Source organism: Tachyglossus aculeatus, chromosome 13 (assembly GCF_015852505.1).
Source record: "Tachyglossus aculeatus isolate mTacAcu1 chromosome 13, mTacAcu1.pri, whole genome shotgun sequence".
NCBI classification, from domain to species: domain Eukaryota; kingdom Metazoa; phylum Chordata; class Mammalia; order Monotremata; family Tachyglossidae; genus Tachyglossus; species Tachyglossus aculeatus.
In genome coordinates this window covers 20,621,873-20,635,968 of record NC_052078.1, presented here as the reverse complement: position 1 = coordinate 20,635,968, position 14,096 = coordinate 20,621,873, and the positions used below count along the sequence as shown (strand labels likewise).

At 47.7% G+C, this 14,096-nt stretch overlaps 1 protein-coding gene and 1 pseudogene across 1 annotated transcript; one reads left to right on the top strand and one right to left on the bottom strand.

Annotated features, from left to right (window-relative positions):
* Positions 1-1,182: 1,182 nt before the first annotated feature.
* Positions 1,183-12,675, top strand: MSRB2 (methionine sulfoxide reductase B2). Its single transcript, XM_038755650.1, has 5 exons — positions 1,183-1,291; positions 5,088-5,185; positions 7,013-7,089; positions 10,396-10,543; positions 12,170-12,675. The coding sequence occupies exons 1-5, from the start codon at positions 1,183-1,185 to the stop codon at positions 12,266-12,268; spliced, it is 531 nt and encodes a 176-aa protein (XP_038611578.1). The 3' UTR covers positions 12,269-12,675.
* Positions 9,718-9,838, bottom strand: LOC119936431 (annotated as a pseudogene).
* Positions 12,676-14,096: the final 1,421 nt, after the last annotated feature.

Sequence of the window (14,096 nt, the reverse complement as noted above, 5' to 3'; positions counted from 1 at the left end):
AGAGACAGTCCCTACCCAACAGTGGGCTCACAGTCTAAAAGGGGGAGACAGAACAATCAATCAATCAATCGTATTTATTGAGCGCTAACTAACCAAATAAAATAAATAGAATAGATATGTACAAGTAAAATAAATAAATAGAGCAATAAATATGTACAAACATATATACATATATACAGGTGCTGTGGGGAAGGGAAGGAGGTAAGATGGGGGGATGGAGAGGGGGACGAGGGGGAGAGGAATAAATAGAGTAATGAATACATACAAACATATATACATGTGCTGTGGGGAGGGGAAGGAGGTAAGGCGAGGGGGCTCAGTCTGGGAAGGCCTCCTGGAGGAGGTGAGCTCTCAGTAGGGCCAAGCGGCGGTTGTCCCCGAGGCTGACGAGTCGGTGGGGGGGGGAGGGAGGTTGCCAACTTGTACTTCCCAAGAGCTTAGTACAGCGCTCCGCACACCGTAAGCGCTCAATAAATACGATTGATTGATTGTTCTCTGTCTCCCCCTTTTAGACTGCGAGCCCACTGTTGGGTAGGGACTGTCTCTCTATGTTGCCAACTTGTACTTCCCAAGCGCTTAGTCCAGTGCTCTGCACACCGTAAGCGCTCAATAAATACGATTGATTGATTGATTGTTCTGTCTCCCCCTTTCAGACTGTGAGCCCACTGTTGGGTAGGGACTGTCTCTCTATGTTGCCAACTTGTACTTCCCAAGCGCTTAGTCCAGTGCTCTGCACACCGTAAGCGCTCAATAAATACGATTGATTGATTGATTGTTCTGTCTCCCCCTTTCAGACTGTGAGCCCACTGTTGGGTAGGGACCGTCTCTCTATGTTGCCAACTTGTACTTCCCAAGCGCTTAGTCCAGTGCTCTGCACACCGTCAGCGCTCAATAAATACGATTGATTGATTGTTCTGTCTCCCCCTTTCAGACTGTGAGCCCACTGTTGGGTAGGGACTGTCTCCATATGTTCAATCAATCGTATTTATTGAGCGCTTACTGTTGGGATTGATTGATTGATTGATTGATCAGCGGGGGCGGTTCGGTCCCTCTCCCGCCCGGATTTTAGGCCGGGCGCTGAGCGAGCCCGGCGCTAGGGGGCCTCCTTGAGCCGGCGGAGCGGAGGGGCGTGTGCGCGTGCGCGCGGCCGCGGCGGGTGGGCGGGGCCTCCGGGCGCGCGACATGTTGTGCCGTGTCCTCCGTGGCGCCTCCCCTCGGGCCTCCGCGGTACTGCCGCCCAGGCTGGGGAGGGGACGCGGGGCCTTGGCCTGGCCCTCACGCTCGGGCGCAGGTAAGGGAAAGGGGGAAGGGCACCGGGCTCACCTCCTCCAGGAGGCCTTCCCAGACTGAGCCCTCTCCTTCCCCTCCCCACAGCACCTCTTTCTATAATAATAATAATAACGTTGGTATTTGTTAAGCGCTCGCTATGTGCAAAGCGCTGGGGTGCATACAAGGTAATCAGGTTGTCCCACCTGTATATAGAATAATAATAATGTTGGTATTCGTTAAGCGCTTGCTAGGTGCAAAGCGCTGGGGTGCATACAAGGTAATCAGGTTGTCCCACCTGTATATATAATAATAATAATAATGTTGGTATTTGTTAAGCGCTCGCTATGTGCAAAGTGGTGGGGTGGATACAAGGTAATCAGGTTGTCCCACCTGTATATAGAATAATAATAATGTTGGTATTTGTTAAGCGCTCACTATGTGCAAAGCGCTGGGGTGGATACAAGGTAATCGGGTTGTCCCACCTGTATATAGAATAATAATAATGTTGGTATTTGTTAAGTGCTCACTATGTGCAAAGCGCTGGGGTGGATACAAGGTAATCGGGTTGTCCCACCTGTATATATAATAATAATAATGTTCGTATTTGTTATATATTATATATATATTTGTTACATATATACATATATATGTATATATAATTATAATAATGGCATTTATTAAGCGCTTACTATGTGCAAAGCACTGTTCTAAGCGCTGGGGGGACACAAGGTCATGAGGTTGTCCCACGTGGGGCTCACAGTCTTCATCCCCATTTTCCAGATGAGGGAAGTGAGGCCCAGAGAAGTGAAGTGACTTGCCCAAAGTCACCCAGCTGACAAGCGGCAGAGCCGGGATTTGAACCCATGACCTCTGACTCCAAAGCCCGGGCTCTTTCCCACTGAGCCACGCTGCTTCTCCAGTAATACCAATACCAATAATAATGTTGGTATTTGTTAAGCGCTCACTATGTGCAAAGCGCTGGGGTGGATACAAGGTAATCAGGTTGTCCCACCTGTATATATAATAATAATAATGTTGGTATTTGTTAAGCGCTCGCTATGGGCAAAGCGCTGGGGTGGATACAAGGTAATCAGGTTGTCCCACCTGTATATAGAATAATAATAATGTTGGTATTTGTTAAGCGCTCGCCATGTGCAAAGCGCTGGGGTGGATACAAGGTAATCAGGTTGTCCCACCTGTATATAGAATAATAATAATGTTGGTATTTGTTATATATATATATTTGTTATATATGTACATATATATACATATATATGTATATATAATAATAATAATAATGATGGCATTTATTAAGCGCTTACTATGTGCAAAGCACTGTTCTAAGCGCTGGGGGGACACAAGGTCATGAGGTTGTCCCACGTGGGGCTCACAGTCTTCATCCCCATTTTCCAGATGAGGGAACTGAGGCCCAGAGAAGTGAAGTGACTTGCCCAAAGTCACCCAGCTGACAAGCGGCGGAGCCGGGATTTGAACCCATGACCTCTGACTCCAAAGCCCGGGCTCTTTCTCACTGAGCCACGCTGCTTCTCCAATAATACCAATACCAATAATGATGTTGGTATTTGTTAAGCGCTCACTATGTGCAAAGCGCTGGGGTGGATACAAGGTAATCAGGTTGTCCCACCTGTATATATAATAATAATAATGATGTTGGTATTTGTTAAGTGCGTGCTATGTGCAAAGCGCTGGGGTGGATACAAGGTAATCAGGTTGTCCCACCTGTATATAGAATAATAATAATGTTGGTATTTGTTAAGCGCTCGCTATGTGCAAAGCGCTGGGGTGGATACAAGGTAATCGGGTTGTCCCACCTGTATATATAATAATAATAATGTTGGTATTTGTTAAGCGCTAACTATGTGCAAAGCGCTGGGGTGGATACAAGGTAATCAGGTTGTCCCACCTGTATATAGAATGATAATAATGTTGGTATTTGTTAAGCGCTCACTATGTGCAAAGCGCTGGGGTGGATACAAGGTAATCAGGTTGTCCCACGGAGAGGGCTCACAGTCTTCACCCCCGTTTGACAGATGAGGGAACTGAGGCCCAGAGAAGTGAAGTGACTTGCCCAAAGTCCACAGCTGACAATAATAATAATGGCATTTGTTAAGCGCTTACTATGTGCCAAGCGCTGTTCTAAGCGCTGGGGTGGATACAAGGTAATCAGGTTGTCCCACGGGGGGCTCACAGTCTTCACCCCCGTTTGACAGATGAGGGAACTGAGGCCCAGAGAAGTGAAGTGACTTGCCCAAAGTCACACAGCTGACAGTAATAATAATAATGGCATTTGTTAAGCGCTTACTATGTGCCAAGCACTGTCCTAAGCGCTGGGGTGGATACAAGGTAATCAGGTTGTCCCACGGGGGGCTCACAGTCTTCACCCCCGTTTGACAGATGAGGGAACTGAGGCCCAGAGAAGTGAAGTGACTTGCCCAAAGTCACACAGCTGACAATAATAATAATGGCATTTGTTAAGTGCTTACTATGTGCCAAGCACTGTTCTAAGGGCGGGGGGGGGGGGGGGGGGTTACAGGGTGATCACGTTGTCCCACGTGGGGCTCACAGTCTTAATCTCCATTTACAGATGAGGTAACGGAGGCTCAGGGAGGTTAAGTGACTTGCCCCAGGTCATACAGCAGACGGCTGGCGGAGTCAGGATTCGAATCCATGACCAAAGCCCGTGCTCTTTCCACCGAGCCACGCTGCAAGTGGCGAAGCCGGGATTTGAACCCACGGCCTCTGACTCCAAAGCCCGTGCTCTTTCCACTGAGCCGCGCTGGTGCTTCCCGCAAACGTATATGTTTGTGCTTATTTATTACTCTATTTATGTTATTTGTACATATTTATTCCGTTTTATTTTGGTAATATGTTTTGTTTTGTTGTCTGCCTCCCCCTTCTAGACTGGGAGCCCGCTGTTGGGTAGGGACCGGCTCTAGATGTTGCCAACTTGTACTTCCCAAGCGCTTAGTACGGGGCTCTGCACACAGTAAGCGATCAATAAATATGAATGAATGAATGAATGAATGAATGAATGAATGAATGACCAGCGCGCGCCCCCGCCCCGTGACCGCGGCCGCGGGGACTGCTGGGCGCCAACGCCATCGTCCTCCTCCCCTCAGGGCCTCTTCAGACGAGCGCTGTGGCCCAGTGGAAATCAATCAATCAATCAATCAATCGTATTTATTGAGCGCTTACTGTGTGCAGAGCACTGTACTAAGCGCTTGGGAAGTACAAGTTGGCAACATAAAGATCCCGGGCTTGGCAGTCAGGGGTCATGGCTTCTAATCCAGTGCTTAAGTAAGCGCGTAACAAATACCATCATTATTATTGCTATTATTATTAATCCCGGCTCTGCCACTTGTCAGCTGGGTGACTTTGGAAAAGTGATTTCACTTCCCGGTGTCTGTTTACCTCAAGGTAAAATGGGGCTAAGACTGAGAGCCCCCATGTGAGACAACCTGATTACCTTGTATCCACCCCAGCGCTCAGAACAGTGCTTATGAATTGATATGAATGTATGTATGTCTGTACATTTTTATTACTCTATTTTACTTGTACATATCTATTCTATTTTATTTTGTTAGTATGTTAGTATGTTTGGTTTTGTTCTCTGTCTCCCCCTTTTAGACTGTGAGCCCACTGTTGGGTAGGGACTGTGTCTATATGTTGCCAACTTGTACTTCCCAAGCACTTAGTACAGTGCTCTGCACACAGTAAGCACTCAATAAATACGATTGATGATTGGAGGGAGGTAAACAAAAGTCGTAATTATGGCCTTTTGCTCTTTCTATTTAAAGATTCATGTTCTCCTACTCAAAATGAGTCAACCACTGACGGGAAAAAGAAACTGACTCCAGAGCAATACTATGTTACCAGAGGAAAAGGAACGGAGCCGGTAAGAGACTCAGAAGTCATTCATCTAATATCCAGAGGGAAGGCACCCTTCACCATACACATCCAGCGAGCTGGAAATCCAACCAGTTCATTCACAGAGAAAACATTCCTCTTCAAAGCCACTGGCTGGCTGGCCGTTATCCTTATCCTTCTGCCCCCTAAATAATAATGGCATTTGTTAAGCGCTTGCTATGTGCAAAGCACTGTTCTAAGCGCTGGGGGGGATACAAGGTGATCAGTTTGTCCAACGTGGGGCTCACTGTCTTCATCCCCATTTTACGGATGAGGTAACTGGGGCTCCGAGAAGTTAAGTGACTTGCCCAAGGTCACACAGCAGACACGTGGGGGAGCTGGGATTCGAACCCATGACCTCTGACTCCAAAGCCCGGGCTCTTTCCACTGCGCCATGCTGCTTCTCTAAAGGATATGACCTTAAATTCAGCTCAGCACCACATTAGCTAGTCAACTGATGTCTGTCCCTATGCTTCCAGATGGTCTTCACTGTGAGACAGAGGAGAACAGACCTGGAGGTTTTTGTTGTTTTTTTTTTGTTTTGGCTTTTTTTTATAGTATTTAAGTGCCTACTATGTGCCAAGCACTGTACTAAGCAATGGGTTAGATACACGCTAATCAGGTTGGACATAGTCCCTGTCCCACATAGTGTTCACAGTCTCAATCCCCATTTTACAGATGATGTAACTGAGGCACAGAGAAGTCCAGTGACTTGTCCAAGGTCACAGAGCAGACAAGTGGCGCATGCTCTATCCACTAGGCCATGCTGCTTCTCTGAGATCCTTATGGTGCTTGGCACATAGTAAGCGCTTAACAAATGCCGTCATTACTATTATTATTATTATTATCATTATTATCGTCATCTGACGGAGTCCAGATGACAGCTGGCTGACTCATGTGGGCTTTGTGACCAAGGACCCACCGTTTATTTTGTTTCTACTTTTTAACCAGCAGGTGCTGGGCTGATTGGCTTGCCTAATGCCTCTCCCCCATCTTTGTGAGGGGTGGTCAGTCTGAGAGGAGGAGCCCAATCTTTCAACCAAAAGGCACAAAGGAGCTCGAGGGTCTCCGACCGTGGGCAGGAGAGGTTCTGTAGGGTTGATGCCTGCCCCACTTAGAGAGGTCCAGGAGCAGCTGTGAGTGGTCCCCTCATGCTCTAAGTAGTAGTAATAATATTTATGAAGTGCTGACCGTGTGCAGAGCAGCGTTTTAAACGCTGGGAGAGAATGTGCGGTCCCAGACACCTAAGGAATGATGAAACGATATTGAAAACAATGTAAAAGACAGGGACAAATGCACAAGAGAAAAGCAAGGATCAATAGGGTACTGCTGGCGGAGGGTTAGAAATTTAGCCTCCTCGTGACTCCGAGTCCAAGTCACCCCCGCAGCTACTGCTGCTTTGGATTGGTTTCTGGGGGCCTAAAATCTCTCTGTGCTGTTGGGTATTTATACGTGTGCCGTCCACTCGGCTAACCTTGCAAGTCCTTTTGGACTGATTCTGGAAGCTTCTGAGCTTCATCCAGAAGGGGCCTGGGGAAGACATGAACTAAATGAGCATCTGCCTTCCATACTCCTTCCATTCTAGATTGTAAGATCCTTGAGGGCAGGGATGTGACTACCAATTCTATTGCAGCGCTTAGAACAGTGCTTCGCACATAATAAGCACTTAAAAAAATGCCGTCATTATTATTATTATTATTATTGCACTACGCTCTCCTAAGCTCTTAGTATAGTGCTCTGCACCACAGTAAGCACTCAATAAATGCCTTTTGTTGATTGAAGTTAGAGGTATAAGGGAAACTGTGTTTCTTTTTAGCCTTTCAGTGGGATCCATTGGAATAACACAGAACGAGGAATGTACCACTGTGTGTGCTGTGACATGCCCCTGTTCAGGTAAGAGCCAAAGCAGCTCTCTCAGAGAGCATCCATGATTCAGCTTTTGCGACACTGAGCCTGTTGTCTTGGACTTTAGCTGCAGGGTTTTGGTTGAGGCAGCGAACAGTGGAACAGAAGACGGAATGTACTAGCAGGCTTTCAGCCCATTGTTTTTAGAATTGATCCAGATCGTCTCATGTTTTAGCCTAAAATGTACCTTTCTTGTATCCCGGTATTGGGAAAACATAGTCATTGGTGGCCTTCCAGCAAGAAATACATTTTTTCCAGTTAGAAGGGAAAAATCAGGAGGAGTTTGATGATATAATAATAATAATTGTGGTATGTGTTCCGTGCTTACTGTATGCCGAGCACTGGGGCATATATAAGATAATCCGGTCCCACATGGGGCGCACAGTCTAAATAGGAGAGAGGCCAGGATATTTGACCTCGAGATTAAAACTGGAAGGCCTTCCCAAGCAAACCAATTTAGACCTTCATTGAGGAAATGAAGGATTTTAGGAAAAGAAATTCCCAGAAGTCCTTTGCTATCAGAAGTGAGTGTAAGAGTAAGTTTAATCGTCCCTTGATTTCAAAGCCTCTTTTAAAGTCAGTCGGGATCGGCAACAAGGCTTTGTTGTTTAGATGCGCAAGGAAACAGTCTAAAAAAGGAAAGCGGATGAAAACGAAAAGGAAAGCATCTTTGAAGTTCCGTTTTTCAGAAGTTGAAAGATCTTTCCTTTCTCCCGCATCTCCTCTAAATTGGCTCAGGATAAAATATAAATGAAGGAAGGCTGAGGACTCCTGTACACACAGGTTCTAGCACTGCCGTGCCTGTGTGCTGCCTTCAGGGGCATCCGGGCCCTGCTATCAATCGCTCAATCAGTAGAATTTATTTTAGCGCTTTTTCTTTATGGTATTTGGTAAGCACCTGGCACATAGTAAAGCGTGTAGCAAATACCATTAAAAAAATGGGCCAGGCAGTGTACTAAACTCTGGGGTAGATTCAAGCTAATCAGGTTGAACACAGTCCTTGTTCCACATGGGGCTCACCGTCTTAATCCCCATTTTACAGATGAGATAACCAAGGCACAGAGAAGTTGTGACATGCCCAAGGTCACACAGCAGGCAAGTGACGGAACTGGGATTAGAACCCAGGTTCTTCTGACTCGCAGGCCTGTGCTCTATCTACTAGGCAATGCTGCTTGTGTTGCAGAGCATTGTACTAAGCGCTTGGGAGAATACAATAAAGTTGGTAGACGTGTTCCCAAGGAGCCGTCAAGAGAGGATTGAGCCGGTGTCCCCTCGGACTGGGCGAGAAGAGGCCCAAGTTCCATACTATTTTTCACCTTCATTTTTTCCAATTTCCCACAGTCATCTGAGGGTGAGATCAAAGAGTCGCAAATAGTCCCGTCCACGGTGTCACTTTGCACACCTCAATTTTCTGTTTTCTTGTGTTTGCAAATGTTATGGGGATTATTGATTGTTGGGTAACTGAAATCAAGTCTCTAGGTGACTGGATTCTTTCATTAGCATCTACAAATGATTTTGCCATGAAGCTGACCATTTTGGAAAATCTGGCCTTTTGTTACAATGTTAGACTCATTAATAATGATTGGGATTGGGTTCCTTCCACATATAAAGTGGAAACTATTTGGAAAGAGCACTGGTAGGTAGAGATGAGATTATTCCCAGTAACTGAAGAGCTTTTCTGACCTTCTACTGTCTGAATTTTGTGCGTCGTAGGACTCTTCCAAGGCTTTATTTTAACCCATCCAGAATCGTGGGAAGGCCCTGATCTCTGGAAATAGTCTATAAGATGTACAGAATGAAGTGGCTCTGTGGAACTAGTGTTACTACACGCAGAAAGCGATTATCTCTGCAGTTTCATTCTGCACTCTCACGTAGCAGAGCCTATAGGGTGGAATGCAATTTGTTCACCAGAAACCTTGAGACGATAGGCAGGAGAACTGCGTGGTTCAGCGACTAGAAAAGACCATCTTTCCCCCCGTTTGGCCCCCAAATCCCCATGTTATCTGTGGTTTAGAAACGGCACCTTTCCCAAGCCTGCTGTCGCACAGGTGTGCTGTGTGGAGCTTCGAGTTCGGGAAAGGGCTCTCTCTGCCTTTCATTTTTCGGGACTATTCGCCCAGCTTCCCTCACCTTTTCCTCTCCCCTCTTGGGCCTCGTGGTGTCCTCTGATACGGTCCGTGGCTTGATTGGATTATCTTGTGGCCGTCCCAGCATTTAGCACCGTGCTTGGCACACAGTATGCCCTAAAGTATCATCGTTATTGTTGTTAATTATTGGTATTATTATTATCATTATTCGTATCAGACCTCTGCAGAGTGTGAGGCGTGGAATCTGAGGGGTGAGGAGAGCAGGATAAGGGGCCCCACAGGTCTAAAGTGGCATAGATAATGTCTGGGTTCTAGGGGGTTGACGGGCCGTTTCTCTGAAGGATCAAGTGTGCCCGGCACAGCGAGTTCCACACTCCCAGAGGAGATTCTCCACTGTGGACTTGTCTTTTTTTTATGGTATTTGTTAAATGCTTCATCATCAATCGTATTTATTGAGCGCTTACTGTGTGCAGAGCACTGTATTAAGCGCTTGGGAAATACAAGTTGGCAACATATAGAGACAGTCCCTACCCTACAGTGGGCTCACAGTCTAAAAGGGGGATTCTTCCTCGTGGTTTCAGTCTCTTTACACTTTCAATCTCACTTCTCTAGTTACATACTATAGAAATGATTCCTGAAAGTATAGTCTTGCTCCGTGTCAGGTACTCTATCAAAGTGCTGGAGTAGATACAAACCAACTAGGTTGGACACAGTCCTTTATCCCACATGGGGCTCCCAGTTTAAATCCCCATTTTACAGTTGCGGTAACTAAAGCCGGGAGGAGTGAAGTTACTTGCCTAAGGTCACACCACAGATAAGTGGCAGAGCCGGGATTAGAACACAAATCCCAGGCCCGTGCTCTATCCATGAGGCCGTGCTGCTTCTCGCATGGCCTCTTTTTCCCGTGGAGTTAGGAGGCTCAGCCCTTGAACTGCCTTCGTGCAGCTGGCTTTGCAACCAAGCTCCCTGGGTGTTCATGGGGTAGCCATTTTCCAACCCCTCAGGATTGAGAGCGACGTCACCGTCAAAATCACAAGGAACCCAGTCACCCTGCAGCCTCTCTGGTGGACGTGCAGAAGGCAGGAATCTTGTTTGAAGCGCAGTGGGGGTGGAGAAGGGGAACAAGAGGAAAGAAGGAAACGGGCTCTTATCTGATCGTGGAAACCGTCCCCCTTCCCCTCAGTGACTGCGATCGTCTCTCCCCCAGTTCGGAGAAGAAGTTCTGTTCTGGCACTGGGTGGCCTTCATTCCTGGAGGCCCACGGGACTCAGGGCACCGATGAGAGCAAAGCTGGCATCCTGAGAAGGCCTGACCACAGCCTGGGCCCAGCTCGCACTGAGGTTGTCTGCAAAAGGGTGCGTTTCCCTGGGATCCGCTCTGAGCGTGCTGGTCTGGGAGGGCTGCTTCCTGCTGGGGTTTCAGTCAGGTGGCGATTAGATGTACCCAAGGGTCAGAGGCCCCGCCGGTCACTGGCAATGGGATCAGGCAGGAAAGAGGCCTGGGAGGGGCCTCCCCAAGCCCCCCCACCTCAGTACTATCCTGTCCCAGCGCCCTGCGGCCTTGGCAAGATAAGGACGGGAAACAAGCTTTAAAAGTAAAAAGGTGCATAAGGAGGGCTTGGAGTTGTGGGGTCCCTGATGGCGGGGTGGGGGCTACAGGGAAGCCACAGTGGTAGTCAGTTTGGGGGCCCACAGGGTGAAGGAGGTGTAGAGGGCCCACAGCAACAGATGTTAGAGTAAAGGAGGTTGAGGCAAGTAAAGATGAAGTGGATGAAAAGCCTCTCCTAGGCAACAGGAAGGGGAATCACAGCAAATGGTCAGAAATGGGTGACAGCAAGTGAAAATACCTGACTGACACGGAATCCCACAGATCTCCTAAGCACCCCATTATACACGCTTCTCCATCCCGGAAAGGGCTTGGTTCTCCCCGCCCTTTGGTTTCTGTGTCTCCTACCCAGTTTACACCCTGCACGGGTCTTCCTTCCATGACAGATCAGGAAACTGGGACCTTTCCACTCCCCTGGCCCAGACAGCTGGTCACCAGATCCATCCTGCTCAAAGAGCCCACGTTCCACGATTCTCAGATTCTCCCAAGAGCCTTTTAACAGGAAGACTCAGACAACTGAGTATGGAGAATTGGCCTTCCCCCACATGGTTACTTACCCAAACTAACGGTTTTATCTAAACTTTCACCCATGAGGATAACCCGTCTTGCGCTCCTTCAGATCTTGAAGCCAACATTTTCAGATAAGGACTTGGTATAAAGTGGAGATGGGGATACCACAAGCTCTTGACTTGCGCATAATAGAAGCAGCAAAATAGGCTAATCTCAAATGCTAACCTTCAGTGGGCAAGTCAGAGTGCCTTTTTAATGCCCAAATTGGATTTCTTCCATGGGTCGAGCTGAGTCCAGAGGACTAGGTGAACCACTTGGTGAGGGTGGGAGGGAGGGAGAAAAAGAAAAAAAACCACCCCCCCTTCCCGCCCTCAAAGACTTTATGAAGCATCGAAGCAACAGGCTCTTGCCACTTGTCTTGAACCATCAGACTTGAGTCGACTACCCCACTTAGCACTGGCCAGTCAGTCAATCGTATTTATTGAGCGTTTACCATGTGCAGAGAACCGTACTAAGCACTGTGGAGATACAGTATAACAGGCACATTCCCTGTCTACAACGAGCTTACAGTCTAGAGGAGGAGACAGACAATATAAATAAAAAAAAATTACAGATATGGACATAAGTACTCTGGGGCTCGAGGGCGATGGGTGGTGAATAGAGGGAGCAAGTCAGGGTGATGTGGAGGGGAGTGGGAGAAGAGGAAAGGAGGGTTTAGTCAGGGAAGGCCTCTTGGAGGAGATGTGCCTTCAATAAGGCTTTGAAGTGGGGGAGAGGCATTGTCTGTTACCTCTTGTCACCTGGTTTGTGTCTGAACGGGAAGACTCGTCCCCAGTAGGGGCCTGACAGTGGGTTCTGGTCCGCAGTGTGAGGCCCACCTGGGCCATGTGTTTGACGACGGTCCTCCGCCGACTGGACAGCGGTTCTGTATCAACAGCGTCGCGCTGACCTTTAAGCCAAGTTAGAGGCAGGCCAACTCAACCTAACTCCGGACGCACGACCCCACCCGGCCCGCAAGGAACGCTTCTTCTCGAATGGCACTGGATTGAAAGTCTTGCACGTGGGAATTTGAAACTAAATCACGGTTAGAGTATTTTAGAGTGTTTTCACCAGCCGCTCCCTCCCTGCCTTTAGTTCTGAACGTTTAAGGATGTTTGATCTTTACCCAGAATATGAGTCAGCTCATCTAAACATTTTATGAGTCGTTTGTTCCAGCAATCAGGTTTGTAAGTGGTCTGCAGTTAACAGGTACTTGTAAAGGGTGGTGACACAGGAAAATGAATGTTGAATTACCCTAGTGGATTAAACAGTCTGCATTATTTGGCTGTAAATGGAAAAGATTTGGGAAAAATAAATATATGTCTCTTTTGAAGGGAGGTTCTTTAATCACTAGCTTATTTGTTTTCTGCATTTAAATCATCCTTATCCACTGGCTTTCAAAGACAAGCTACAGTAGCTCCCTGTCGCTGTAGGGAGGTTTGAGAGGGCCACAGAACACTCCCTGTTATCTGTCATTCAGCCAGTCTGAACAGTAGAAATTAAAGGCAGAATCCCGACCCTCAAGGAGCTTTAAGTTTAACTGGGGAGACACACAAGCTACAGAGATTAATTTAGATAGGAGGAAGGAGAGAAGAGTGCTGAATATGAAAATTGCAAAGTTCAAAAGGGCTGTGGGTGGTTGTGCGGGCATAGGTGGGAGGATGGGAGTGGGAGAGAGGAGAAATTAATCAGGGAAACCTTGCTGGAGGAGAGGGGGGTTCAAGAGGGCTTGGACCTGCAGGATCTGGGAGACTTTGCCAGTCAAGATTCTTGTTTCTGTCTGATGTTGAGACACTGATTCCTCCCAAGAACAGGAGTGCAGGGGATACCTGGTCTCGCATGGCCAATCAATCCATTAATTAATGATATTTATTGAGTACTTACTATGTGCAGAGCACTGGAATGAAAACTTGGGAGAGTACGCTGCAGCAGAGTTAGCAGACCCATTCCCTGTCCACAACTAGCTTACTAGTCCAGAGGGGGGAGACAGACAATACTAGAAATAAGTAATTTATTAATTAAAGATACATAAGGTGCTGTGGGATTGAGGATGGAGCAAATATCAAATGCCCAAAGGTCGCAGATCCAAGTGGAAGGGAGAGGGAGCTGGGGTAAAGGAGGCTTAATCAGGAAGGCCTCTTGGGGGAGATGATGATGATGGTATTTGTTAAGCGCTTACTATGTGCAAAGCACTGTTCTAAGTGCTGGGGGGATAACAAGGTGGCCAGCTTGTCCCACATGGGGCTCACAGTCTTCATCCCCGTTTTACAGATGAGGTAACTGAGGCACAGAGAAGTTAAGTGAATTGCCCAAAGTCACACAGCTGACAATTGGTGGAGCCGGGATTTGAACCTGCGACCTCTGACTCCAAAGCCCGTGCTCTTTCCACTGAGCCATGCTGCTTCTCTAAAACACCGTTCGAAGCGCTGGGGAGGTTACAAGGTGATCAGGTTGTCCCACGGGGGGCTCACAGTCTTAATCCCCATTTTACAGATGAGGTAACAGAGGCACAGAGAAGTGAAGTGACTTGCCCAAAGTCCCACAGCTGACAATTGGCGGAGCTGGGATTTGAACCCATGACCTCTGACTCCAAAACCCGTGCCCCTGCCTCTCCACTCAATTCCGTGAGGCCGGCAGCAAACTGGCCAACTTCAGCCTCAGTTGGGCGCAGCCTGGCTATCACTTGAGGTGCAGGGGGGAGTCTGGCCCGGAACAACACCCCTGTGCCCTGGAATCGAGGACTCGTTCAGTCAC